General features: G+C 40.4%; 1 protein-coding gene across 3 annotated transcripts in view; it reads right to left on the reverse strand.

Annotated features, from left to right (window-relative positions):
• The window catches only part of stpg2 (sperm-tail PG-rich repeat containing 2), a 56,582-nt gene that overhangs the window by 18,528 nt on the left and 11,655 nt on the right, over nucleotides 1-26,399 (reverse strand). For all 3 annotated transcript variants that reach the window (XR_015036588.1, XR_015036587.1, XM_085786632.1), the window contains 4 exons: nucleotides 25,435-25,542; nucleotides 20,061-20,220; nucleotides 18,657-18,820; nucleotides 18,374-18,466 (listed from right to left, as the gene is read on the reverse strand). Coding sequence is in view for 1 of the 3 variants with exons in the window: in XM_085786632.1 (XP_085642758.1) it covers nucleotides 18,374-18,466; nucleotides 18,657-18,820; nucleotides 20,061-20,220; nucleotides 25,435-25,542 (525 nt within the window). In the remaining 2 variants the exon portion in view is untranslated. The remainder of the gene's footprint in view (nucleotides 1-18,373; nucleotides 18,467-18,656; nucleotides 18,821-20,060; nucleotides 20,221-25,434; nucleotides 25,543-26,399) is intronic.

Here is a 26,399-nt window from a genome sequence, read left to right on the forward strand (position 1 = left end):
TGCTTCAGGTGGAGCGCTCTACAGTTTGATCAGACCAACAGGTCCGCTTTGACCGCGATTGGCTCCTTGATGTCCGGTTTTTCAAGGGGGGCGGGGGCCCGTGCAGGCGGGGCGGGCCGCCCCGCCAATAGAACGGTAGGGGAAACACTGAACACTGTATGTTGTAAATCTCTGGGCAGGGCTATGGGCTGGCGTTGCTAACGGGAGGAGTGCAGAGAGTCTTCTACTGCAATTAAAGTACTTAGGGGCTATTTGTAGATCATATAACCCCACTTTAAAAAAATGCTACTATCCCTTTAATGTGGATGAATCTATGCAACCCACACTTGTTAATGGCTCCATTTTCGATATAGTATATTGTTTTGTCTCTATCGTTATTTAGTTATTTTAATTAATGGTGGAAATGCTGGGCGAGCCGACCAGCGTTTCCTTACTTTCGGTTTTGCGGACGCTACCTGGCGGGTCATGGGAATAACGCCGCCGAATCGCTGTTTATGGTCGGAACTACGACGATATGTGATCGTCTTCGAACCTCTGACTTTCATTGTTGATGAATGAAAACATTTTTGGCAAGACGGCCGTCTTGCGCCGGTCCAAGAATTTCACCGTGCGCGCGGAGGCTCATGGTAAATGTAGTATGAAAAAAAAAACACTTTGCTTTCCAAAACTCCTCGTTGTCCCTTTTTAAAAAAAAAGATATTAAGTCAATGAATATTTACAAAATAGTGCTTCTCCATTTCTGTGGACCAAATCTGATGCTGCTGAAGGACTAACAACATGTTCAGCTGTTCCATCCCATTTCCATCATACTGGGAGTACACACTGCTATTCATTCATAACAAGTGCTCACAAGTTACCTTGACCAAGCAAAATTAATTTGCACGAGGGACATTTCTGTTTGTTTAAAGAACACATGATGTCCTTCTCAGGACTGGAAAGTATTGTCTGCATTATTGATAAATTACCCGAGGTGATTCATGTTCTTTTCATTGTCTAAAAGTGACAGGCATTGTCAGGTGCTGATCTGTCTTGGACAAGCTTAGTACTGGCAAGGTTTGTCCATATCTTGAGGTGGATAAATCAAGGTTTGTGTATCCATGTTCATCCTGTAGAGATGAAAACACTGCTGTCCTGCATAGCAACTATTAAAACCACATGACTTTAAAATCTGATTTCCATGTTGTTGTATTTTGTAATCTTTTTTTAACAATAGTCTGCCAATGACAATATCTTAAATGGACAACAACAATAACTTGATATAAAATAAAACAGCGAGCTCCCTTCCTGCACAATCTAATACAAAGAACATTTCTATCACCAACCTTGGCAGAGTTTAGATGACACAGTATGCAAACACAAACTAAGACATTTCTTATTATCCTCTTACAGCCAAACCATGTTCTCTCATACTAATGACCACTGAAGCACACCTGACAGCAGCCATAGTAACGACTTGGCTTGGTATGTATAGTGACAGCTTTGACTAATGGTCAGGCATAACACATGAATTATGTGTGTGTGTGTGTGTGTGTGTGTGTGTGTGTGTGTGTGTGTGTGTGTGTGTTACCTTTACACCCATTCTTTATCTTCTCATTACTCTTAAAACTTCTTCCCCTCACAGAGCAGAATGCTATTTTCAGACTCAGTATTTCCATATTTCAGATCTTCATATTATTAAGAGTGTGCATATAGTGTATGCAATGTGTCAGTGTGTGTGTGTGTGTGTGTGTGTGTGTGTGTGTGTGTGTGTGTGTGTGTGTGTGTGTGCACACCTACAATATATTCCCGTATGCATTACAAAAAAAAAAAAAAAGAAAGAATAAGTTAAGTCACCACTGGTGTTCCTCTGTCAGTATTGGCTCTGTTACAGGCTAAAAATAAATTTGGTGTGTGAGAAACAATCTGGCTGAACACAGGAAAACTTATGAGCTTTGTTGGGAACTTTGTTGTACTCTTTGTTCAACAGTTACAAGAAAGTTCAGCACACTCAAATTCAAAGTCTAAAATATTAGTGTTTCCACTTGAGGAAAGGTGTGACGAAGATGTAGTGGTATAGTTTCCATTTGAAAAGCTGCACATCCTTCAATTAGTTACTGCACTAACTCTGTCTTCTGTCCTGCTGGGATACTATGCAGATAATGAGCGGGCTGAATATCCCAATTTAGAGTCTGATAAATGATAATGGTTACTTAGGCTCTGCCTCTTAAATCCAAAGTGTTCATTTGTTCCTACAGTGAAACATGCTGGTAGGCCACAAGTGCTGCATATTAAAAAGTGTATACATACTGTATACTGAGCAGTAAAGTCATATACCACATTTAAGTTTATTTAAGGATCTCTAACTGGTACAAGACAAATCTGCGGCAAAAAGAAGCTTTGTGAGTGAATACGTTTGTATTTGGTGGCCACAAATCAGTCTTGTTCTGTCTTTTTACTGCCTATCCAAAAGTGTCTCTAAGTACTGGTACTGTACTCGCACTCAATCAGACAGTGCTCAGCAATCCTACTACAACTATGACATTGAAAAAGTCTGCAGTCAGGAACCATTTGTATAAAACTAAGCAGCACTTTGTTTTACCACTTAGCTGTGTGTACATGTGTTGCTTTCTGTTACATAACAAACTAGGGCGTTTTGTGTTTCAATGAAATGTGAACACTGAATTTGTTTGCTTGTTTTACTCCCAGAATCTAAGTCATTCTGTGTCATAAGCACAGCTGGTGTCTCATCATAGAGCCTGATAACCATCTGTCTGATTTTAGTAGCGGCGGTATGGCTGGTGTCATAAGGCCTTAATGAGGTTTTAGACAGGTCTTCAATATAGATGGAATGACAGAGGGAAACCATATGGGTCCCATTCGTTTCCTATTCACACTTTATCGGAGGCAGTTATTCTTACAATTTTGCTGACAGCTACAGTTTTCTGCTGCGTTGTGTTGTCTTGTATATTTTGCTTTCTCCTCTTATTTATTTTTTACCTTCGCCAAATCTTTTTAGTATCATCTTGTCTTTCTTTCTTGCCTCCAGTCATCTTTTGTCTGTCTATCACATTCTGATGCCAGTTGCTTCACTGTCTCTCTCCTAGCTGTTAAAAAAATGCATCCCACCTAATGTCTTTCTTTTTATGTCTGTCACATCAACTTGCTACTTTTTCTTAACCTCTCTTTTTATCTCACAAGTGTTCATTTGTCTACTTTATTGAAGAAGCCTTAGTTCTCTCATTTCCCTTCATCTTACGTGGCATTTAAATGTTCACAGATACAACGAATCATGCATTTTTAGAATCACTGGATAAACTGCACTGGGTTTGAATCCAAACTATATTGAAACCAAGATTTTAGTGTCTCTTTTTGCCTGATCTATGTTGTAACCAGTAAGTCTGTGGAGCCTGGCAGGTAAATAGGCCTGTGTAAACACTGACAGCCACAGCTGGCCATCCAGCAAAGGTCCAGAAGGCCTAGCTGAGCAAACACCCTGCCTCCTTACATCGCACTGGACCCAGGTCTCTCCGTTGTCCCCCTGGCTGTCTGCCTGCCTGACTGTCTGTTTGGCTCCTGAATTCATCACCTGCTACCAAACAGCTGTCCATAACCAAACACACACAAAACACACAGCAGCTGCATAAAACTGGTAGGTGCCTACACCTGTATGTGGGTGAACACACACACACACACACACACACACACACACACACACACACACACACACACACACACGATGCACACAGCTGTTGGCCACAGCTGGTGCCCATACCCTGGACAAAGAAATGCACATGTAGCCATGCACGAGCACACATCGGACACAGCTGCTTACCACACGTGCCTACTTCCTCCACATGAGGAGAGGGCTGGAGAGAAAGACAAAGGTGTAGAGAGGGAGAGAGACTTAACTGCGCTTGAGGAAAAAAAAGAGGAAAAGCAGAGCAGGTAATGACAACAGAGACAGAATGGGATCAAATGGCAAAATAGAAGAAAACTGTAAAGAGAAACTAAACAGAACGGAGGAAACTGGAAGCCCAGGTGAAACACAGTCCTTATAATGGACTAAGACAGGCTCATATTAAAGGACGAGGCCTGGTCACATCTCACTTCCTCTAATCCAATCTACAAGTGGAAAATACGTTTTAAATTTGTTTAAATAATGATCTCTATATTGGGCAGTGTCACAGGTTCCACTGGTATCTGCTGACGATTGCATACTTTTCAGGTGAATAAATACAAATGGAACCCAATCGCTCACATGCTGAAGATTTTCAAAAGCAGGTCAATACAAATGAAATTTGACAAACGGAGCACGTACCAGATTTTGACGCTTGACAGAGAAGGTGCATCTGAGAGACTTCATTCACCAAAATGATGGTATTTTTCAGCAAGGACTACATAAAAGCTGCTAAGTGACTGTGTTTTTTTTAATTTGAGTGTTTTTTGTTTTGCTGTTTTCTTGAATATGACTCTTGACTGTGTGTGTGTGTGAGCGAGAGAGAGAGACAGAGAGAGAGAGAGCATATGAAAGGGAGAGATGAAAAGAGACAGTATTTCCTGTGTATATGTGCCAGCGTTTTCCAAGAAAGAGAAAACGACAAACAATTCAGTTTAGCTAAAAACAATTCAAGGTTCACTAACCAGGTTTTTCTTGAGCTTTTTTTTTTTTTTTTTTTTTTACCACATTCCATTATCATCCCTCTGCATCAACAAGGAAAGGTCACGTTACAGTCAGGGCCCTAATTTCTTGGCGCAACTCAGGGTGGCGCAGCGAGGCGAGCCCTGACGCAGCTGGCGAAGTGGTATTATCGTCCAGTGCAACAAGGTGCGCAGCGGATTCGGTAAATTGGTAGACTGCTGTGCGCTGAGATGGGAGTGGTCGCGCAGCAGGGGGAGGTGTCGACAGATTCGCCGTGGCGCAGTGACAATTTGTTGCCGATAGACCGCGCGGAGAGTGCGCCGAAAGCTCGCCAGCTCCAACCTGGTCTAATCTCAGCGCAAGGCGAAGCGCAGCCAGCGCAGTGGCAATTTGACTGCCCAGCGCGCAGTGCAGACACGTCACCAAGACCCCACAGGCAGATTTCCACAGTTCCAGGCACATTTAAATGCAATTAACAACAATAATAATAATAATAATCATCACAATAACCCCTATTTATTGTATCTGAATCAGCACATACACCTATATCTATATAGATTGTCCCGTCACACTGATGGCAGACCAAAGGCTTGCGTAATGGAAACTCAGCCTGACTGAATTAACACAGATGAAACCAGGTAGGGACTGAGACAGCCGTGGATGTCCCAAGAGCAGGTGTTGACACTACACACTGTGCCGTTGCAGATTATCAGCTATTTATTTATTTATTTACTTATTGATTTATTAGGGGCCAGCGCCGCATCGTCACGCGACCATAACAAATAAAACTGAAAACAAATAAACTATCATCTCTCACAGCAAACCACAATCAGCCTGGCATCATAGTCCGCAATGCCTCCGTTACGCACAGCTGTTTGTTTATGTTGTGATCTGTGCACACGTGTTAGGTTAGATAGATAGATAGATAGATAGATAGATAGATAGATAGATAGATAGATAGATAGATAGATAGATAGATAGATAGATAGATAGATAGATAGATAGATAGATAGATAGATAGATAGATAGATAGATAGATAGATAGATAGATAGATAGATAGATAGACCTGGATAACATCATAACCTCCTCCTTCCCAGACTACTTTTGCATCATCAGCCCGTGAGGTCTGTTCGCGCGACCGGACCAGAACATCAGTTTCCTCCCGTCTCACTTGCTCTGACAGATTGAGAGCTGTTGCCCAGTAAAAAAAAACAAAAAAAAAACACACACACCCCTTTTCCATTAATAAAGACACTCATATTTAGTAACCTATATTTAAACACGTGTGCACAGATCACAACATAAACAAACAGCTGTGCGTAACGGAGGCATCGCGGACTATGATGCCAGGCTGATTGTGGTTTGCTGTGAGAGATGATAGTTTATTTGTTTTCAGTTTTATTTGTTATAGTCGCGTGACGATGCGGCTCAATAAATCAATAAGTAAATACATAAATATAGCAGATATTGTGTGACGGGACAATCGATATAGATGTGCTGAATGTGTATGCTGTAATCTGTAGGTGCTGATTCAAATCTTCTCTTCCACGGTGAAATCAAACGTCCGCCTTGCGCGCGCGGCGGATTTAAAGGCGAGGAGAGGAGCTCATTTGATTGGTGAAGATCTGACTCGGCTGTGTCAAACCCACTCCACGCCTTCTCTCCTCCCTCTATGCCATTTGCGCCGGTGGGAGGGAAGTAGGCGGGATGCGCTCCGCTGCGTTTCGAAGGAAAATTGCAATCTGCTCCTGACCACTCCCCGTTGGCGAAGCGAAGGCGAGGCGCAGGCCTGATCCGCTCCGCCTGCACCTAGTTCACGAAATTAGAGCCCTCAGTGTTTCTGACCAAGTGTCTCGTGCATGTCCTTGAGGCCTAACAAACGTGAATATATTATTTTGCTTCAATCAACATTTGCAAAGCAAATTTAAAAAATAAATATATTTAAATCATGCACTGTTTACTTTCAAGTTCACTAGTTTGTACTCGACTTTCTCACAGGTGTTGTTGGCACAGTGCTACCTGTCTATCAATCAGCAGAATATGGAAAAATAAAAGGCACACCAAACAAAATAATGACCCACCTGCACATACATTGCTCCATAGCGCTACTAGTGGTCAAAAACTCACAGGGTACCTTCAACTAACTCTTAAAGACAGCACAGAGGGATTAGAAAAGGGTAATGTGGAGTCTGACCAGAACAAAACTCTCTTTATGTTAAAAGGGAACTGTGCAAGTCTGGTCACTTTTCAACTGTTTTGCTAACCCTCCTCCCGGCCATGTGCATTTGTTTTCAGCTAAGCCAAGAAAGCAATCCAGTTAACGGATAACGGTTTATGCAGAACAGGTATGTGATAGATGATTACCTAAATTGCAGCATCACATACTGTACTGAAGGGTACAGTAGGTATGAACTCTACAAAAGCATGTGCTTTGTTTGTGAGAACGCAGGAGAAATCGTGTTGTGTTTATCCACCTTCACTTGTAAAGTGTCTTTTATTTTGAGTCACAGGCTGTTTTTTTTTTTTTTTGAGGAAGGGCTGTTTTTCACTTGACTTGTTTTATAACAGCAAGACAGCAGGGAGGTAACAATAACCAGGACTTCACAGCGAGAGAGGAAGAGAGGGGAATGGAGAAATGCGAATTTCAGTATGTGATCTCTTCCTTGAAGCAATAACTTCGCGAGCATCCACACATCAAAAAGAACTGAAAGTGCTACACAGACAGGTTCTCCATCTGTGCCTTATCACACATTTTAAGACTCACTTGTTCTGCTCTCTCCTGTCTTCCTCCTTTCCTCTGCTGCTTACGCATGTATCCTCATTTTCCACATTTCCACTTGCCTCTGACGCACTCCTTCTATTGTCTACCGTCTAAACTCTGACTTATCTTTTACTTCACCTCCACTCCCCCTCCCCATGGTGTCTTTGTAAATCAAGATAGATTGAAACAATGTCCTGGTGCTATTAAGAGATGTCAATTAGATATGAATCACTTAATATCTACTCCAGCCAGGATAGGAAATTAAGCTTAACGCAACTTAATTAGAGGACAGGTGAGGTCAGAAGTAAGAATCAGTCCATATAATAAGTGGCAAATTAAAAATCTTGCAGATTAATTTTCAAACTATGTATCAGGTGACAGTTTGGTCATTTTCTACCTACCAACATTGTGTCATAAAAATCTTGTGATAATGGTATGCTTAACGTTTGATTAATTTTAAGAAAAGAGTGTCACCTTTATGGAGAGATCAGATTTGGCTCAAAATGACTGCTTTGTTAAGTTAGAGAACCTTCGCCGTGTTTACAGTAGTAATCAACAATCACAGCAAAGAAAGCAACACAGTTAACAAACAGGAAATTAACATGTGTCATATCAGCTATACAACACCCAGTCAGTGGCTTTTCTGACCCATCCATCTCAACAGACTTACAGAGAGTCACACAAATCGCCCCTGAGAGAAATTATAAATTATTATGCCAGACAAATGTTAGTAAAATAAACTTAAAGATGAACTATGCTTAACTATGCTACATTAACAGCTTTGGAGTAATTGTGATGGTTTAATAAATGGCTTAACTTGTTACGAGGGACAATGGAGACTCGCTGCCTTCCACGTGCATGTCACTTATTTCGTCTCTTGGGTGAAAACCAAATTTGCACAATCGTGGCCGCCGCCCCGGTGTCCCAGCTCTCATTTCTGCGCACCGCAACGCAAATGCGCCCCATAACCTCTTGTTTATGACAGACTGAACTACACAAATATACACGTCGTAACATTGTATGATATATAACGTTATGTGCCTTTCTACTGTTTGATTTCTAGTCGCTTCATTATAAACAAATGCACATGGCCAGGAGGAGGGTTAGCAAAACAGTGGAAAAGCAACCAGACTTATAGTTCCTCTTTCAGTAAACTAAGCCAAACTAATTTTGTTGTTTCTCTTTGGAGAGCAGTCTCAAAATGTGTTTAGCTTATTTATGCTTCTCACTCTAATTTTAATGGCACCCATGGCCGTTCCTGAGCACCACCATCAGGACAAATATTGGTTTAAAGTCTAAAAATAATTTGCATGTCACCGGTTGTGTCCAAACCTTTGATACAGCGAGGGGTCATGAACAAAGTAACTGCTACAAGTCACTGTCAGAACTTTTGCTCTTGTTCTGTCATCTCTCTGTCGATCATCATCTATCACACAGCTTCTTTCCTTTTATCTCTGTGAGCTGATCAGGCCATTATGATCTGAGCATTAGTCTTCACTTAGATCCAGCAAACTGTTTGAATTAGCGACTTTTTTTTTTTCGACCAGTCAGAGACATCTTTTAATGGATAGCAATTTAACATCAATTCAGCTGAAAAGTAAAGTAGGGAAAGAGAATAAAAGCCCAGACAGAGCGGCTTGAAAGGTCTAAAATAATCCGTAAATAATGTGCCTGTTGAGTAAGAGGGAGACATACAGTAGATCAGGCTGAAGCACAAAACCTGCAGCTTTAACTGCAGACACACTTATTTTGGCTACATTCACACAGACATTTTGTCCTACATTAAAAATACACAGGGGTTGGTAATGACGTGTTGTGTCATGCACCGGTCAGATAATGTAATATCACACTGAAGGAGAGCTTAACATGCAGGGGCACAACTAAGGCCTGGTACAGGTCAGCATGTTTTACACTGAGAGCTTTTTATTTGATTGCCCTCATCTTCTGCAATCACAAGGTGTGAAGGAGAAGAACAGGTCTTTTCTGGACTTGGGTGTCAGTGTTACATAAGGGAATGGATTGATGGGGTTTTCTACTCTAAGCCCAGAGATTCCCTTCATTGTGTGAAAATATAGTGATAGTTACTAATTGTAACTCCAGCTCAGGGATGACAGGTGACCCTGCTGCTCGGCAAGTCGCTGAAGACTTACTCTGTCTTCAGACAAAATGCAATGCAAATTTTAGAGATGATGCAAGAGAATACAAAGTCGGTGGAAAGACGATTTGCCCGGGGCTTTATGAATCTACTGCATAAACATCCAGAGAAAAGAGGAAACTGAAACTGAAAGAACTGGAGTTCCCTTTGACTTCTGCGACTGAGCTGTATATTTGTCTTCAGCTCAATCAGAGGCTGATTTGAGGACAAATACACAATCAGACATCGACACAACTGGTACAAACTTAGCTAACTGGCTTAACGCACAGTCGATACACTGGCTATTTGGTGCAAACAAACACAAACCAATCCAGCAACCAAATTGAAAACACAAGCAATACTGAGATAGACATTGGACCTATGTGATAATATCTAATCTTTACACTGATTTCACGAGTTGGAAAGTGGACAGAGAGAGAAGCGTCAAAGATAAACAACAGCAACTAGATGTAGCGTTATATAATTTGATGAATCTGTGCAAGTTTGTTAGATTAGTTTCCAACTTGTAGCAGACTTTTACTGTTGACCTGATGAGGGATAGCACTGTTGTTGCCATGATAGCTCGGCAGGATTATAAAACCCTTCCTTGCATTATAAACCACTGTGTAGTGTTGTGTGTTGTGTGTTTGATAAGCCTTCACACTCGGGATCTATGACTCACATCGGTCAGTCTGAACTCCTGCTTGCTGGATAAGGAGCTGTGTTGCTTGTGGTCTTCAGCTCTGGGGGGAGTGTAGTTGATTTAAATATTCTGCTGAGTGGCTGAGCTGAACAAATCACAGCAATGTTTTACTGTGACTTTACAGTTAAGGAGTAGGCGGAGAGGTGGCAGGCAAATAAGCAGGGAAGACAGGTAGATGGGTAAAACAGCAGGAGGACCGACATGTGGCCACGGCGACACTTTTGTGATGTGACTGACTCGTGAGCACAAAATCAATAACATTGCATGTCATTTCTCTCTCTATTTTGTTTATAGTCGAGAGCAAATTAAAGAGAGTGGGCAAGGTGAAGCAGAAACACAGAGATGGGAAGAGGGAGTAAAAAGCTCTTGTCAGAAAGACTAGTCAATACAGCTACTGGATATGACAGCACCACTACTCTGCTCCACCCCATCTTCAAATCGTTCTATCCATCACATTCATGAATTGTTCAGGACACTATTGTGCAGAGCGTAATGGGAGTGTTACCATCTGAAGCCTCGGGGTGAAAGTGACACCAAGCACTTCTTCTCATTCCGTCACTTAATTGTGTGTCTCCCGTGTGTGCGCACGCAACTCTGTGTGTTATGCATACACAAGTGCATACAAGCAGTCGGGTGGATATACTGTATATATGCTGTGTGTACACAATGGGTATTGTTGCATTAATATATGTGTATTTATTTGTTCTTGACTCACTTTCTCTGCACGTGCATGTGTGTGTGTGTGTGTGTGTGTGTGTGTGTGTGTGTGTGTGTGTGTATGCGAGTGCACTCAAATTCTCACAGGGACTCACACCACCATCATCATTACCCTGACAGCTGACAGTTAAATCCATATCAAATCTATAACTCCATTTTCCTGTTTTTGTTCCTTTCTTTCATCACCCAAATCCCCTGTCTCCCATAAACAGAGGCTGCACCATGACATGCCATTAGCTGTCCATGGATATATCATAAAAATGCAATGAAACACAGAGACAAAAAGTCAATAAGTGACAAACCTTGGGCCTCTGCATATTTTCATATCCCAGATATTTCAAGATATCTTGCCCATTGTATTACCGTCAATGTGCTGTCACGCTCTTCGTGTGGTTTACATGGCATTTATTTATTTATCTATCTATCATCTTTCTATATCTGAAGACAAAATGTCTCACTTCTTCTCATTGCTTATCTATCTGCCATTTGTTTCGTTTCGGTTTTTCTGCCTCTGTCATCAGCCTTTCTTTCTACCTGTTTCCCTTCCTTCGTCATTCCCTCATCCCGCTGTCAATCCCCTCCCTCCTCACTTTTAGTGTAATTTCACCACCTGGATTTTTTTTTCATTTGGTTCATTCTGCAGAGCAGGGGGGGATGCTGCTCTTCATTTTGATAAATGTATGTTCAGCAAACACTCTAATTATCTCAACCAGAGCTAATAGGTTAGATAATTACACATTATACAGTCCCTCTCTCTCTCTCTATTTCTCTCTGATTCTCTTTTTTCTTTCCTTCATATCCTTCCTGCTTGGTGCTATGGTGTGTGACTTATTTTTCTGAGAGCAATATGGAGTTTTTCCCCTTGTCACTGACATTATTGAGGTTTTCCTTGACTGTGCCAGGCCTTGTGAATAATGTCTGTCTTGTATTGCTGGGCCAGAAATACAAAACAGCTGCAATTGAATGTGATTTTATGCAATATAAGGCTTTTAGCAACTGAGACCAGAAACAGGTAGGAGGAAAACAAAGTCTAGTCACCACACAGTTCTAATAGCTCCTATACTGGAGTTTAATTAATAAGCAGGTATCTAACACAGCTGTATAAATCAGTGCTCAGTTAAATACTGAACCACTAAATTACTGTAATTTCACCATATGTACCTTCTTACTTGTCAATCTTTTAAACAAATGTACAAAATTACACTGTACAAGGAGGAGTCATAAAATAGTATTCATAATGTTGCCATGGCATTGGAAGTCAGTATATAACCTTCCCCAACAGCACGAGTTGCCAAGCGAAGGATGGAAAGCCCCCCTATTGTGAAGGCTTTCCTTTTCTATTTGTATTCTTTATTATTTTCGCACCATTGGAGTATTATGAATCCTGCATTCAATCATTTTCGGTTGTACATGTTATAAAAGCCATGTTTTAATATAGCCTGTCTGATGCTATCAAGCCAGTTACACTGAGAAAGGAGAATTATGTAGTGTTGTTGATTGCCAGCATAACAGATATTACTGTAGATAAACTGAAATAGGTTTGACTGGCAGAGACATTATTACTTGGTTACATCAGCTTCCAATGACACGCATGGAGCCAGATCTGCTTGAATAAGAACTTTATATTGATAAATATTTGACTATCGTATCAGATTAAAGGTGAAAATAGCCTTTTATTTACTAATGTTATTGAGGGTTACATGAGATTTTTCAAAAAGTATGACTTATCTAATTTATGTGAAAATATGCTCATAAAATCACAAATCAGAACACATAGTGAGAAGGTCTGAAAACAATTTCAGCTCAGTAACAACACTGAGAAACTATTCATGTACTCCTGTCCTGTATAAGTAACCATTGGTTGCGTTTACACTGTCATCTTTGGATGTAGTGTTGTTTTGTTGCAGCTAATTTACTTTTACATCTTAATAAACTATAACTAGCAAAGAACCAGACAGTCGGTGGTTACCACCTGGTGATGTCAGTATAACTGGGTGATAGAAGTGTGTAACCTATAGCTAGCACAATATGAGGATTTGTATTAATGTTATAGTTATAGTAATGTTGGCATGGTTAGATGCTAAACTAAAATGGTGATAATGGTTCACATTATACCTGCATTGTGCATGTAAGTATTGATGTAAGCGTTTCTCTCAAATCACCATTGTAAGTCCAGAGTAGTATTTTCTGGTTCTTTACATCCACATTTAACTCGCAAAATCTTGGGGGAATATAAGAAAAGCTATGCAGGACTAATTGAAAAATATTTGTACATCACTGGATTGTTCCAATGAAACTGCAAGTTTAACCACACTTGACTTATAATGTATTTACTAGGGATGTCCTAGTAGTTCTGATACTGAGTATGATATTAGCTGAGCCATGTGAGCACAACTCTGAGTCACTCGCTGGTGCAATAACATAATTTTGAGCATTAACGCATTCTTACCCTTCAGCACCAGTAGTTTGAGGTAGAGTTTGTAGTAAAGAGGATTAGTTTTTGACTTGGTTTATCTTGGCTATTGCCGGTCAATTAAAATATTCCCAGACTAAGGATCGGCTCAGGACAGCTCTAGCCCTTTAAAGTGGAAGTGCACCTCTTATTAAAGTTATTGCTAACACCCTATTATTGACCCAATGTCCCTGTCATTGACAGCACCTCCGAGTCACTTAGTGGAACAATGACCATCCATCAGGACCTCTATTAATCTAAACATCATTGGCAGCAGAACAAAATCAGCAGAGATGATGATAGACAGGAACATACAGGAAAAAAACTGATGGACAGACAAAACGTCCAGTCAAACCTCTCTGCTGTTGCTTCAGGGGACAGGGCAATATTTCACTCTTCTATAGAAGAGAAAGGAATTCCACAGCCTAAGGGTGAAACATAGGTCCAAATTAAATTCCTCACTTATTCTCTCCCAGTGCTGCCTAAGGGTATCCCACGACCTCTGCAACAGAGAGGTCATTATCAGGAAGGGTTTTCCAGGAGTAACGAGGAGGGACGGATGGAGAAAAGGGAATGTGGATGTGTATAGGGGAAAGGAAAGAGGGAGCAACAAGGAGAAGAAAAAACATGGGGATGGACAATGAGAGAAGGAGGGGTGGCGATGAAGAGAAATGATACTGAAAAAAAGCAATGGATTTTGAGTGAGAGAAGCAATCTCTCATTTAGGCTATGTTGGGCTCATAATCATCTCTCATTTCAGATCTGTCATTTCTCAACAACATGTCTGATTCTGTCTCGTCCACAGACAGGTAATCAACTCCTATCAGATCCAGACCTAAAGCCAAAGTATGAATCTGACTTTGCTTCAAATGTATGAACTGGTTGCGGTGTATTTGTCTGTCAGAAATGCAGGCACCCTTTGAATAAGAGCACAACAAACGATAAGAAGCATCCACCTAAACAGATTGTGCCATGTACTTGTTCACTATGTATTTAACCACTGTTTGGCAATCTAATCTGTTTAAAGTGGATTTGGGGATGGACTGATTTGAAATTCATGTTGTGAATAGGATACACAATCACAGACTTTTGCCTCGAAACATAGCTAACATTTAGAAACAAAAGATCTGGAGGAGGAACAGCAGCCAACAGCTCAGAGGAAGGAAAGAATGTAATAAATAGCTTCACATAACAGGTCTTGTGTTTAATCCACCTAGATGTAGATGTTTTTTACATTACTGCTTTCTAAATACAATGCAGTGTGAATAATTTCCCTCACAAAAGGTTGACCTCCTCAGCTAGATGAAGCTTTCAAGTTAAAGTACAGCAGCTCTGCACTCCCTGACATGAAACAGACAGTAAAAATGAACTTTCTGCCGTTTTGTTTTTTGTTTTGCTTTTTTGGTTTCTCGTCTGACTCCCTTCTTATAATCATGATTGCTTCCTGATTAGGCTCTTTTAATATCCGTCCCAGCAGGGTGCCGTTTCCAGGGATACAGCATAGGCTGCAGCGCGGCATGTGGCTAACTGTTACAGCAAAGACGTCCCCAGGTGATTTTTCATTAACTGGCCATAAAGGAGGCTCTGCGTGGAGCCATTACAAGTGGCCTCAGATCTTCTCCACAGAACAGTCTGAGGTATGAGCCAGTAAGAAAAAAAGAGCTGGTGAGACAGGGAGGGATATATGAAGGCAATATTATGTCTCTAAAGTACAGTAATTGGGTTTTTTGTGCTTCTGTATTTGCATTTTATGCTTGTTTACTCTCAGTTTGGAAAGTTAGAAACTGTGAAGTGCAGTTCTCGTCACTGCTAACCCTGCTGTTTGCAGAGGAGGGCTGCAGACAGCCATGTGCTACCTCTGTGATATGTGGTGCCACCAGCCACTTCTTTTCAACTCGACCCCAATGGCTCCCCACCCGCAAATATAGCCAATTATATTTGTGGGAACACACAACCAATGAGGAGGGACTGCACCTGGGAAACGAACCCAGTTAAAGCCATTGTTAAATATTTAATCACCCAGTGTGTGTGGGAGTGTATGTCTGGCATGCAATGAAACTTCCACTGATCTTTTAAACTTGCACATGTCCAAGATTCAGATCTATATCCAGACATAATGTGGACTGTGAGTAGTATGACCGTCAAGTTCTCTATTGTCAGCATTAGGATGTGGCACACTGAGGATTCTGAGTGAGACAGCCCATCTATCAGTACAATATACTGCGGCCTGACAGAGCACTACACGGCGCATTTGTCATGAAGAATGGCAAACAGTGCAGACAGATATATGAGGTACAGAACTATTACTGAGGCGATCAGCACCAGAATTGTTAATGGTTCATTCTCGGTTTTCTAATGAGTCTCATCACACTTGTTTAAGTTCATTTGTGATATGCAATAAAATGTGATTGACGATATAACACCAAGAATGATGTAACTGTAGAAACACACATAACTCTGTGACTATGTTTATCCAAATTGCCATACAAAATACTATGAGTGCATCAAAATGTAACAAATGCCACGCTCCGCCCAGTTGTATATTAATTGCAGACAAATACAGTACAACTCAATGAGGACAACAAAAATGATATTCATTGCTATCCTGATAGGTTTGTGTTGGGAACAAGAGGGTGGACCAGGTCATTAAGAGATATTCCTTCACCCAGATGAAGCTGACCCCGATCTCTTATGTTACTATGTAGAAAGGTAAAATAATTTCCCAATGGAGAATGCTTATGCACAACATTATTATGCTGCTAAAGTATTTGGTAACATTTCTATTCGTATCTCCTCACATACTGTAGCGGTAGCTCTCAATCCTGCTCCTCTATACCCAGAGTCCTGCTGGTTTCATGCCCCACCAGGTAGTTAATTGCAGCCACTTGGTCTCCGAGGTGTAAAACACTTACTGATTAGCTCTGTGTCTGAACATTGATACATTGAAAATCACTGGGCCTGAATGAGACTTTCAAAGGACTGTGTGTTTTCTCATTTTTTAAATCACTAAAACTTAAAGCAGAAGTAAGCGGAATGTTTGTGTTAATATAAGTCTTAAATAGTTATATCTTCCGACAGCAATCACTTATATAGAGTGTTTGTTCTGAAACACGGGTCTGTCAGTCACTCTGCTCTGCTGTAAGCCGAGGAGAAAACTTTCCTTGTATCCTACAACCTTTATCCAATGAGGAGAGAGAACGGCATAAAGGGGCGGTCCTCTCTGTGTGTGCAGCCAAGTTGCAAGTTGCAAGCCTATGTTGCCATCATTCAGGTTAGACATGTCATTTTCAATGCCACATTTCTCTGGGAGAAAGTTGGTGTAATCTTAAAACCAATTCGTTTATAGCTCAATTGATGACAAATTATCCATCATATTTTCTTGCCCTCTGTGATAAGTGCTGAATTACCCTTTAAACTCTGTCTTTAAAAAGAACGGCATAGTTTGAGGTGTCAGGATCAATTCTAGAGACCTTTGCCTCAAGATTTAGATAACACTTCTAACCTTTGGTGTTAATCAGATTAAACAACAGCTGGTACCCAGAGGGGCACTTGAAAATACAAATTGTGTATCTTGAATATGAAAACACCTTAACCGGAAATTTACATAATTTTCTCCTGGAACATTTTTTAATACTAGAGTAAGATTCAGTCGCTAACCCTCACAACCAGCTGCTTCTGTGTTTCTTCATTAGCACATTATTTATATGCAAGTAAACACCCTCCTGTGTCATACAGAGCAAAGAAATCCAGCTTTCACAATCCAAACATTGTCACTTTTTCAAATGTAGCACTGTTGCTGCTGTTATTTATTTGTTGACATTCACATCAAGCACTGCATGCATAATGGTGTTGTAATGCAAAAGTGAAAAACAAGGGTTGAAGCAATATTTCCAATACCGCCAAATTTAAAAATGGATGCAATTATAAAACACACAGCCCTAAAAAATAATGACACTCACTGAATTTACAGTGTTACGTTGTTGCCATGTCATATCTGGCCCTTTTAAACAGATTCATGGTGTACTGCTCAAAGTTTCTGTTTCATTTCTGACACAAAGCTCTCAGATGGATTGGTATTTCAGGACTACGTGCTCAACTGTACAAGTGCAACAATGGATTCAGCCTTTTCCGTTTTTCTCCACCAACTCTATGAGCACTGAAAACATTTCCATAAATATATTGTTTTTTCCCCTCTTGCAGATGTTATTGATATGCAGGTAACTGCTAGAAAGTTCACCTGCAGGAGTTAGTCAACTGAAATGACACAAGTCACTAAAACCTGTTTAGATCTGAGGTTTAGATAAGTTATTTTCGACAAGGAACCCTAAAGACAAATGCCCCGTGGCTGCAGAAACACTGTAGTTTTTATGTAAATAAATAAACGTAGAAGAATGAGTATATCTCTCACTACACTAACATAACTATTCAGCAGTTAAAATCACAAACATTAAAGTAAAAGCATGATGTCCTGTTTTTTTACTTTTAGGATATACTCATACACATTGATAATAAATAAATACATAAAAAGAGAAAATAATTATTTTGAGGTAAGGTATGTGTATATAATATTAATAACGGTTAAGTTCAGAAAGTGGGTGAGGGACAGAAACAAGGAAGGAGGAGGAAAAGGAACATGGGAGAGGAACAAGAAACTAATTATCATGGATTGTGACCTGTTTTCTTCGGCATAAATGAGCATTAGCAGGAAGAGGAAAACAAGAAAAGAAGCAGTCAAAGAAAATTAACTGCTGGAAAACAGGACCCTTGGCGTAGTGGGTCAGCTGCTGCGGCTGCGATGGCCCATTTATCAAAGTAAAAACTTGGCATGTGATTCTCTTTAACTTCATCTACCACTCTTCTGCTAAGTAGGTTTGAGCAGCTTTACAACCGAAACTTGGAGTCTGGATGAAAATGAGTAAGAAAAAGACAATAGTGGCAGAAACTGGGAGACAAAGAGAATGAGGGAGTAGAGGAGAGGGGGGCTTACTTTAGCAAGATGTGATAATGCCAGACGTTCTGTGGCTGATTTGAAGACTGCTGTGTGCCGTTGTTTGTAGTACTCCTCTATCTTCTCCTCTGCCTGAATACAAATATACAGCGGCCATACATGCACACAAACACAGAGATAAGTTTAGGAACATCTTTATGTAGTCAACTGATAACACAAGTTTATATTTCAGCCAGTTAATATCAGGGTATATAGTATATATATTACACATGCTCCTGAAAAAGTAAATGAATGTCTATAGTTTATTAATGGATCTTCCTACCTTATACTGTCCTGGAGTTGGGGCTTCTATCAATTCCTTGTTGTGGAAGAAGGAAGTTCGTTGAACAGTGGAGCCGAAGGCTCCCTTCCTGTGTCGCTCTAAAAATGCCTTTTTAAAGCTCTCCTGGGCTACACCTTGCTCAAACACATTATAGGATCCTGGACCTGGGCAGAGTACAGACAGGTAGGATTATTGTAAAGTTTATGAGGAGTAATTGACTGGTGTGATATAAAATGGTCGAAGACGATATCCTTGAAAAATCAGGATCTATGGTACTTAGGATCTCTCTAACCAGTAACTGTCTAAACCTCATGGAAACACAAACATTAGACATTAGTAGGTGTAACTCTCGCTTTGTGTCTTTAGCTTTGGCAGAGAGCAGCATTCATGTTTGGCTCAAACTTCAACAATTAAGTATCCTGTCTGCTTTAATGAACAGAGAAATGCTCAGAAACACATTATTATTCTACATTACTAATATCGCAGCCCAGAAAAAATGTCATTTTAGGAAGAAAGTGTGTTGACATCTTTCATTTCAGCTCCACTTCCTATCAAACACCTCTTCCAATCTGCACTTAACATTTCATCTTTCCAGAGAGATTCTGGAAGATCCTTAAATCCTGTCATACTTGGAAATGTATTGAGGGGATGCAGCAATCACAGACATAAATCTGTCGGTCTGAAGTTTGAAGTGTGTTTAGCCATAAAAAGCTGCTGTTCATCCTAATTTGTGCAGCCCCTGCAATACACAATCAGTTTTATAGTCTTTATATTATTGATTCATATCCTGGGCTCTCTTTTTTAATTTGTAAGATTAATAATACAACAATTTTCAACCTATGTTAGACTTGCAAAGGCTAAATGTATTGTTAATGAGTCATACCTAAAACCGAATGGTCCATTCACTGGACAACGCACGCACACACACACACACACACACACACACACACACACACACACACACACACACACACACACGCACACACAGCATAATAACCACAGCAGAAGTCAATTGCCTTTCAGCTGATTTCAAAACACAGATACAAATTTACAAGCTACATAAGTGGTGCTTATTTTCTTAATTATAACTTGTTTGATTTAACACAATAGCCATGTCAAGTTAACATCTTAACTTTTTAAAAAAAACATGAGTTTTTCAAAAGTGAATGGGATTCAGACCTTAAAGCGGCAACTAAAATACTAACAAGCAGTATCCCCACATTACAAGGTGACAATGAACTTTAAGTGATGTTTGACATTGTAAAGATAATTAGAGATAATAAGAGACAGGCTGGATTCATTCTATTAATTATATCACACACACACACACACACACACACACACACACACACACACACACACACACACACACACACACACACACACACACACACACACACAGACCTGGTATAGAGCATTTTCTGTGGTTTGGACTGAAGCGCTCTGCAGTTGCACCAAATGGGCTTTTCTTCACCCCTGTTGTCTTCTTCAGCAGCTCCAGGGCACAGCGCGGGTCATTATATACACCAACAGGGGGCGACACTTCTTCCACAGAGCTAAATCTCTAATGAGGGAGATGGCAGGGAATGAGACAGATAAAGGTTCATGTCAGGAAACAGAGAGGAGACCGTTAGAAAAAAAAATACATGTCAAACCAAGTCACTTGCAACTGTACAATCTAATGATTAATAGCTGTTTCTGTTAATCCAACTGAGATCAGCACTGTTTTAAAACAACAAATAATCCATTTATTTTGTCAACTCAGTGCCCATCTGGAGCAAAACAACAAATCCAGCTGTGAATATCTGTTTTGTACACAGGAACAAAAAATGATAGAGCGCCATGTCTCCACACTGTCAGAGACGGCAAGCAGAGACAGAACTTGACCAAATACAGACTGCCTGCAGCCCACACACACACACACACACACACACACACACACACACACACACACACACACACACACACACACACACACACACACACACACACACACACACACACACACACACACACACAACACAACTAAAAGTCTGTTACCATGCTGTCTGCTTGGACGTGTCAGTACACACCAGAAAGCAAAATGAATGGATGCAGCACCAATTTGTTTTTGATTGTGTGTTTAACCTGCAGGACACCTCAGGTTTAGCATGACATTTTCAGACTGGGCTCAGCTGTGATTAGTCACGTTTTTCTTTTCCACCCGCTACTGTAATTGTTCTCCTTTCACCATATCATATGCCCCTTGTCTGCCCATCCTCTGTTTTATCCTTTTTCATGAATCCTAATGCAGAAACTGGTAAAAACTCCTCTCAGAAAATTAAAAACTCGCTAACTGGGACAAAGGAGACAAGACGAAATGAAAGTGGAAGAAATAATAGGAAGAAAAATGTGTAAACGTAAGAGCAAAAGAAAGTAAAACGCATACAGACAGAATTAAATGGGATGAGTTGAGGACAACAAAAATGGGATGGGGTAAACAGTGTATTCAACCCAAAGATAATAGGCACAATCAGGTATGTAATGTTCTTTGACTGTTTCACTGATATTGGAGAAGATCCAGTGCTGTAACTGCTTGGTAGCTTCACCTCCAGGGTACAAATGTGTTTATCTGATAGCCTATTATAACAGCACAGATAATCAACGGACCGAAGCAGAAAAGTTGCCTTTTCTGTCAAAATTACTGAAGGTGAACTGTGTTTCAATGTAACTCTAAATTTCTCTTCAGCCTCTTTGTTATTGAATGCAATAGAGGAATAAAAAGACCTTGATTTCTTCAAATACAAGCATGACCATGCTAACAATTCAGTGTGCACACACACACACACACACACACACACACACACACACACACACATGCACACACTGATGTTTAAACTATGAGAATGATCTTAAATATAACCCATTTGTTGGAAACATGCCAATCATTGATTTACACTTTCCATTTGAACAAGATGCAACCTATGGAAAATTAGTTCTGGGGTAATAGAAAGTGTGTTAGTAATGCACAGTTGAATTATTGGGCTTTTAGGGGAAAAAGGAGAAATGAGAGGAGGAGAAGAATGAGTGAGGAGGTGTAGCTGGAGGAGGAAATGGGCAGGGGAGAGGAAAATGACTGAGAGGGGGAAGTGCTGGGGATGGAAATGGAGTGAGTGTTTGAGGAGAAGAAAGGAGCGGAGCAGTAACTGTAAGACATGTGGTTTCAAGGCCGAAACAAACTGAGTTCATTCAAAGGCAGTTGTTGAGCCGGGGTTTGTGCCCATCTGTCAGTCGCTGCCCTACTGGCTCTGGTAAAGTCTTATTCATGGACACGTTATTTTTCCCTTTCTGAAATTGACTGAGTGAGGTTTTTTTGGCATTTTCACATGAATACCAAATCTATTTTGAAGGTGGATTTTTTTTTCCTATTGGTTATGCTTTCCATTGTTCCATTTTCAAACACCCTTCAGGAAAAATGCCAAAGAAAAACTCTTGAAAATTGTGCCCAGAGTCAAAGTGCTCTCAATGCAAGGTGCCTCTGTGGGCACCTCAGTGACAGAATGTCTCCACGTCTGTTAACGTGGATTAATGAGGCCACGGAGTGATGGGGCAGCAGAAGTAATGGAAGTCCCCTCATGCTCTTCTGGCACTGAACGAAACCCCCAACCCCGCTCAATATTAAAGGGACAGTTATTTGACTTGGGTTTTGTATGAGGCACTTATCCATAGACAGTGTATTCCCTAGCAGATTCAAGTCTACCAGTTTGGAAAAGCATACAGGAGTATCGGCATGGATTGGGGCAATTTTAGCCACCGAAACATCCAATGTCGACGTACACAATCACAATCAAATGTCAAACTTCCATGTTCCTGCATACTTAAATGTATTATGCTGCACATGAGCTGTTTTGTAAAGGGCTGTTTGAGAGCACAATAAAGTGATAGAGGTATTCAAAATATAGAGTTCTGCCGTTTTCTGTGCCACTACTCCTGGTATCTTATACAACTCCACAAAACATCCCAAGTTAAAACTTTAACAATGGCATGGAGGGCATGTGAAAAATGCTAGGTTCAGCCTGAAAACACCTCTGTTTAAAGCTCTCATTTATCATATAGTGTACTATATAATATCAATATTTGCCTAAACTATACTTCACTTTCACGTCTGTCTCGCCCACGTGCTTTATATCAGAGCTGAGGGTTTTTACTGCTGGAACTGGCTGTGAACATCTCTGCCTGATATCAGACAGCTTATGAATGATAAACTGTCATATTACACTAGAACAACTCTCAGTCACACAAAACTCATTTGCTAAGCACTGTCTGAGGCAGCATCGTCACACTTTACACCACAGTGAATATTATGAATGCCTTTCATTTATTCTTATTATTTTGCATCCTCAGAAGGTCATAGAGCACAGTCAGGATTCTGGGTTCAGTGTCTTTGGGTTTTGTGAATGGACTTACATCACTAGGTTTTTAAGTGATTGGCTGTTAATGTTGCTTATCAAGAAGTACAATGGGTTTTTAATGCTTCACCATATAAAATGTTGTGTAGAGTGATCAAGATCAGAGTCAAAAGAAACTGAAATTGAAATGTGTGACGGGAGGATAAACAACAGAAAGAACTAGAGAAGAACTGAGAAGAGGAAGGAAATTGAACCAAAGTAGATAAAAGGGAAAATAAATGAAATGAGGCAAACAAGATAATCAAAGACTTAAAAAAAAAAAACATTAGCCAGAGAAGTTTTGAAAAACAAAAAAGAGAAGAGGGAATGAGTGCAGCAACGAGGACAAAGGACATCGAGGAAAAGGCACGTTTTCCACCAAGATTGATGCTTTGATATTGGGAAACGGGGAAGTCAAAGGGGAGGGGGAAAGGCAAGAACAGGAAGATTTCCAGCTGCTCTTCTTATCTACCCCTCCCTCCCTCCTTCATTTACTTGCTCCTTCCCTGATTTCCTCCCCATCCCTCCACAGGGTAACAGTGTCAGATGGAACTGGAACCACGGGGAAACGAAGATCTGAGAAAACTGACGCTCTTAGTTCTGCATTGGAGATGACTTGTGACACGTGGCATCACAGGGTCGACGCACTAACACAGCATGTGGCCAGTGAAATTAGGTCAGCGCAAGCTATGACACACACACCCACACCCAGACACACACCAGTCCAACACATCAAATAGACCCGACAATCTTGCATCTGTTGTTCTCACCAGGAAACTTGCAAAATGTTTTATGCTTCAGATGTTATTAAAGTAATTTCTGGAAACCTGGAAAACCAGTGTGTGTCGGCGTGCGTGTGTGCATGTGTGTTTGTGTGTGTGTCATGCAAATATATTGTTGTCTTCATTTGCATGCATGTCAGTAATCCTGGCAAACTTGTCGATCTGGTGTCTACATTTTTCTGCAGATAAAATGTGCACACATGTATGTCTGAATTTTTAATTCTGTGTGTGAGTACACACTGTCACATTGTGTGCGTGTGCATCATAGTGATAATTAAAACATCAGTCAGATAGTTTCACAGAAGTGAATCTGTGGGGCAGTGCCACAGAGGAGTTCAGCTATTCCTGAGATGTAAAACTACACATTTTCACATCCTTCATCTTTGCTCCTCTGAGCCTCTTAATATACTCATCTTCATCCTCATCGGAAGAAATCCTCCAATCTCAGCACATCAATTAAACACGCAGAGTGTCTTGGATCTGTAACATAATCTTAAATATTCCATATTAACAACCGGCCTCCTTTGAGATATTTGTAATTTAACATATTGGTCTCCTATAAATTGTGTCTGAGAAATATTTTCAATATGGTCTGATTGTTTTCTCTGCCTCACATCATTATGTAAAAGGCATGTATACGATAAAGCAGTTCCATTAGATTTTATTCGGAATAGTAGAATATGAGATGAAGCTATGGGAACTATGTGGTCACAGGAGTGTTTGGTTCGGGAGGAGACAGACTGTGGTAACTTTACTGTAGTGTTGTGCCACTCCTACACAGTTCCTGCTGATATTCATGACACTGTAGCCACTAATATTTTGCTTTGGGATAACACAAAAAGAATTCAGATTACAGATGTAAAGAAAATGACAAAAGTGTGGTAATACGGTCAAATGACAGGAGCAGATCATTAACACATTTAATTATGTTGTTATCAAACTTGTGTTAACTTGAGTGTTAACTCTACAGCTGCTTAGAGAGGTTTAACTACTGCACTACTACTGTAAATGATCTACTTTTTATTATTAAAGGCTACTACATCTTGGTGCCCTGCCCTCAAGTGGACAAAAAAATTATCTGAGGCTGGTTCAAATAAGTTGAAAAAAAAGGAGAGCCGAGCTACATTAAGCACCAGTGGTTCCTTTCTCAATCTGCAAAAGGAATTCTACTAATAGTCCTCATACCTGGATATGAAAATATCAGATTTTTCATATTTACACAAGGGTATCTCTGTAAATAGGTTATTTAGACGTATAAGATATGATACTGACATTGGCCAGAAAACACAACATACAGAGCAGCTATATTGTCAAGTTTGACTGGTCTATAAATAATGAAATTTGAGTCAGACACTGCTGAATGTACGCAGACATTAAATCAATGCAATAGTAAGGCAAAAACAAAAACACAAGAAAACTAAGGATAGACCCTGGTGGAGTAGAATTGCTTGAGAAAGAAACTGCTCTGCACAGTACAACATGATTCAACTGAAAATGCACCCACTAGGCTACACAGAGCAGTGAATGGCTTCACTGTGTGAACTTCACCTAATTCTGTTTGCACTGTACCTCAGACTGAGAAAGGAAGGGGGAAGTAAATTTCGGCAGGTTGGCACTGGACTTCTCAGCCTCCTCAAACTGACTTCTGATGTGGTAATAGCCCGGCCCTGGAACTCCCTGGTGGGAAAGCAGCAAGAGAGGAATATACAATAAATCAAGTGTAGTATTTGAATAGGAATGTAGTTACATGCTTCAGTAATATCGCTTTTCATGTGTTGGTTGCCAATTAGAACATCAAGAGTAAAAGGACCAAGAGCAGCTCTGATTCTTCCTGTTTTTGAGATAAATAAAGGGCACAGAGAGGTGAGCATTGTAAAATGAAGCAATGCCAGAGTTGTGTGAGCAGATGGTGAAATTATTTGTAAGAAGAAGCTATTCTCCAACTCTATTTTGCAATTATGTCATTAATGTTAAAAAACAAAAAACAAAAAAACACTCCTAGTGCAGAGCCAGGACATTTTTGCATTTGTAGTAAACCAACCAGGTTTCTGGGGCAGAGGTAGTTTAAGTGGGCCTGCAGTAAAACAGCATGCACATGGAGACGGGGGGTAAAGGAGTGAAACTTTTATAGTAGATAATCACAGATCCAGTGTAAGACAGTTGTGCCAACTTTCTTCCTCCTCTTTTCTTTTTCCCTGGGTGCCAGTGCTGCTTCTAAAAATAACAATAGCTGTAAACATCAACCTCAGTGTCAATGTGGAATTCACAACATTGTAGGGATGAACTGACAGTGAACTTCATATTTACAGGGTCATATCAAGCTTTGCATTGGTACAACAACTCTATCTGTTTTTCACAGACACGGTTTGTTCAGGTGCTTTTCTCAGTCGTTGTCCTTGCCTTGTCAAAAAGCCACGACACCAAGACACCCAAGCCATTAGAAGCAGACTGTCTGCTGATCTCTAGGAGGTAAAGGTGTTTGTCCAGAGTGTCTCCACTGTGGGTAATGACCCATCAGGCTACGGTATGTGTGT

The sequence above is a fragment of the Trachurus japonicus genome, chromosome 9 (assembly GCF_045865225.1).
Source record: "Trachurus japonicus isolate A0001 chromosome 9, Traja_1.0".
NCBI classification, from domain to species: Eukaryota; Metazoa; Chordata; class Actinopteri; order Carangiformes; family Carangidae; genus Trachurus; species Trachurus japonicus.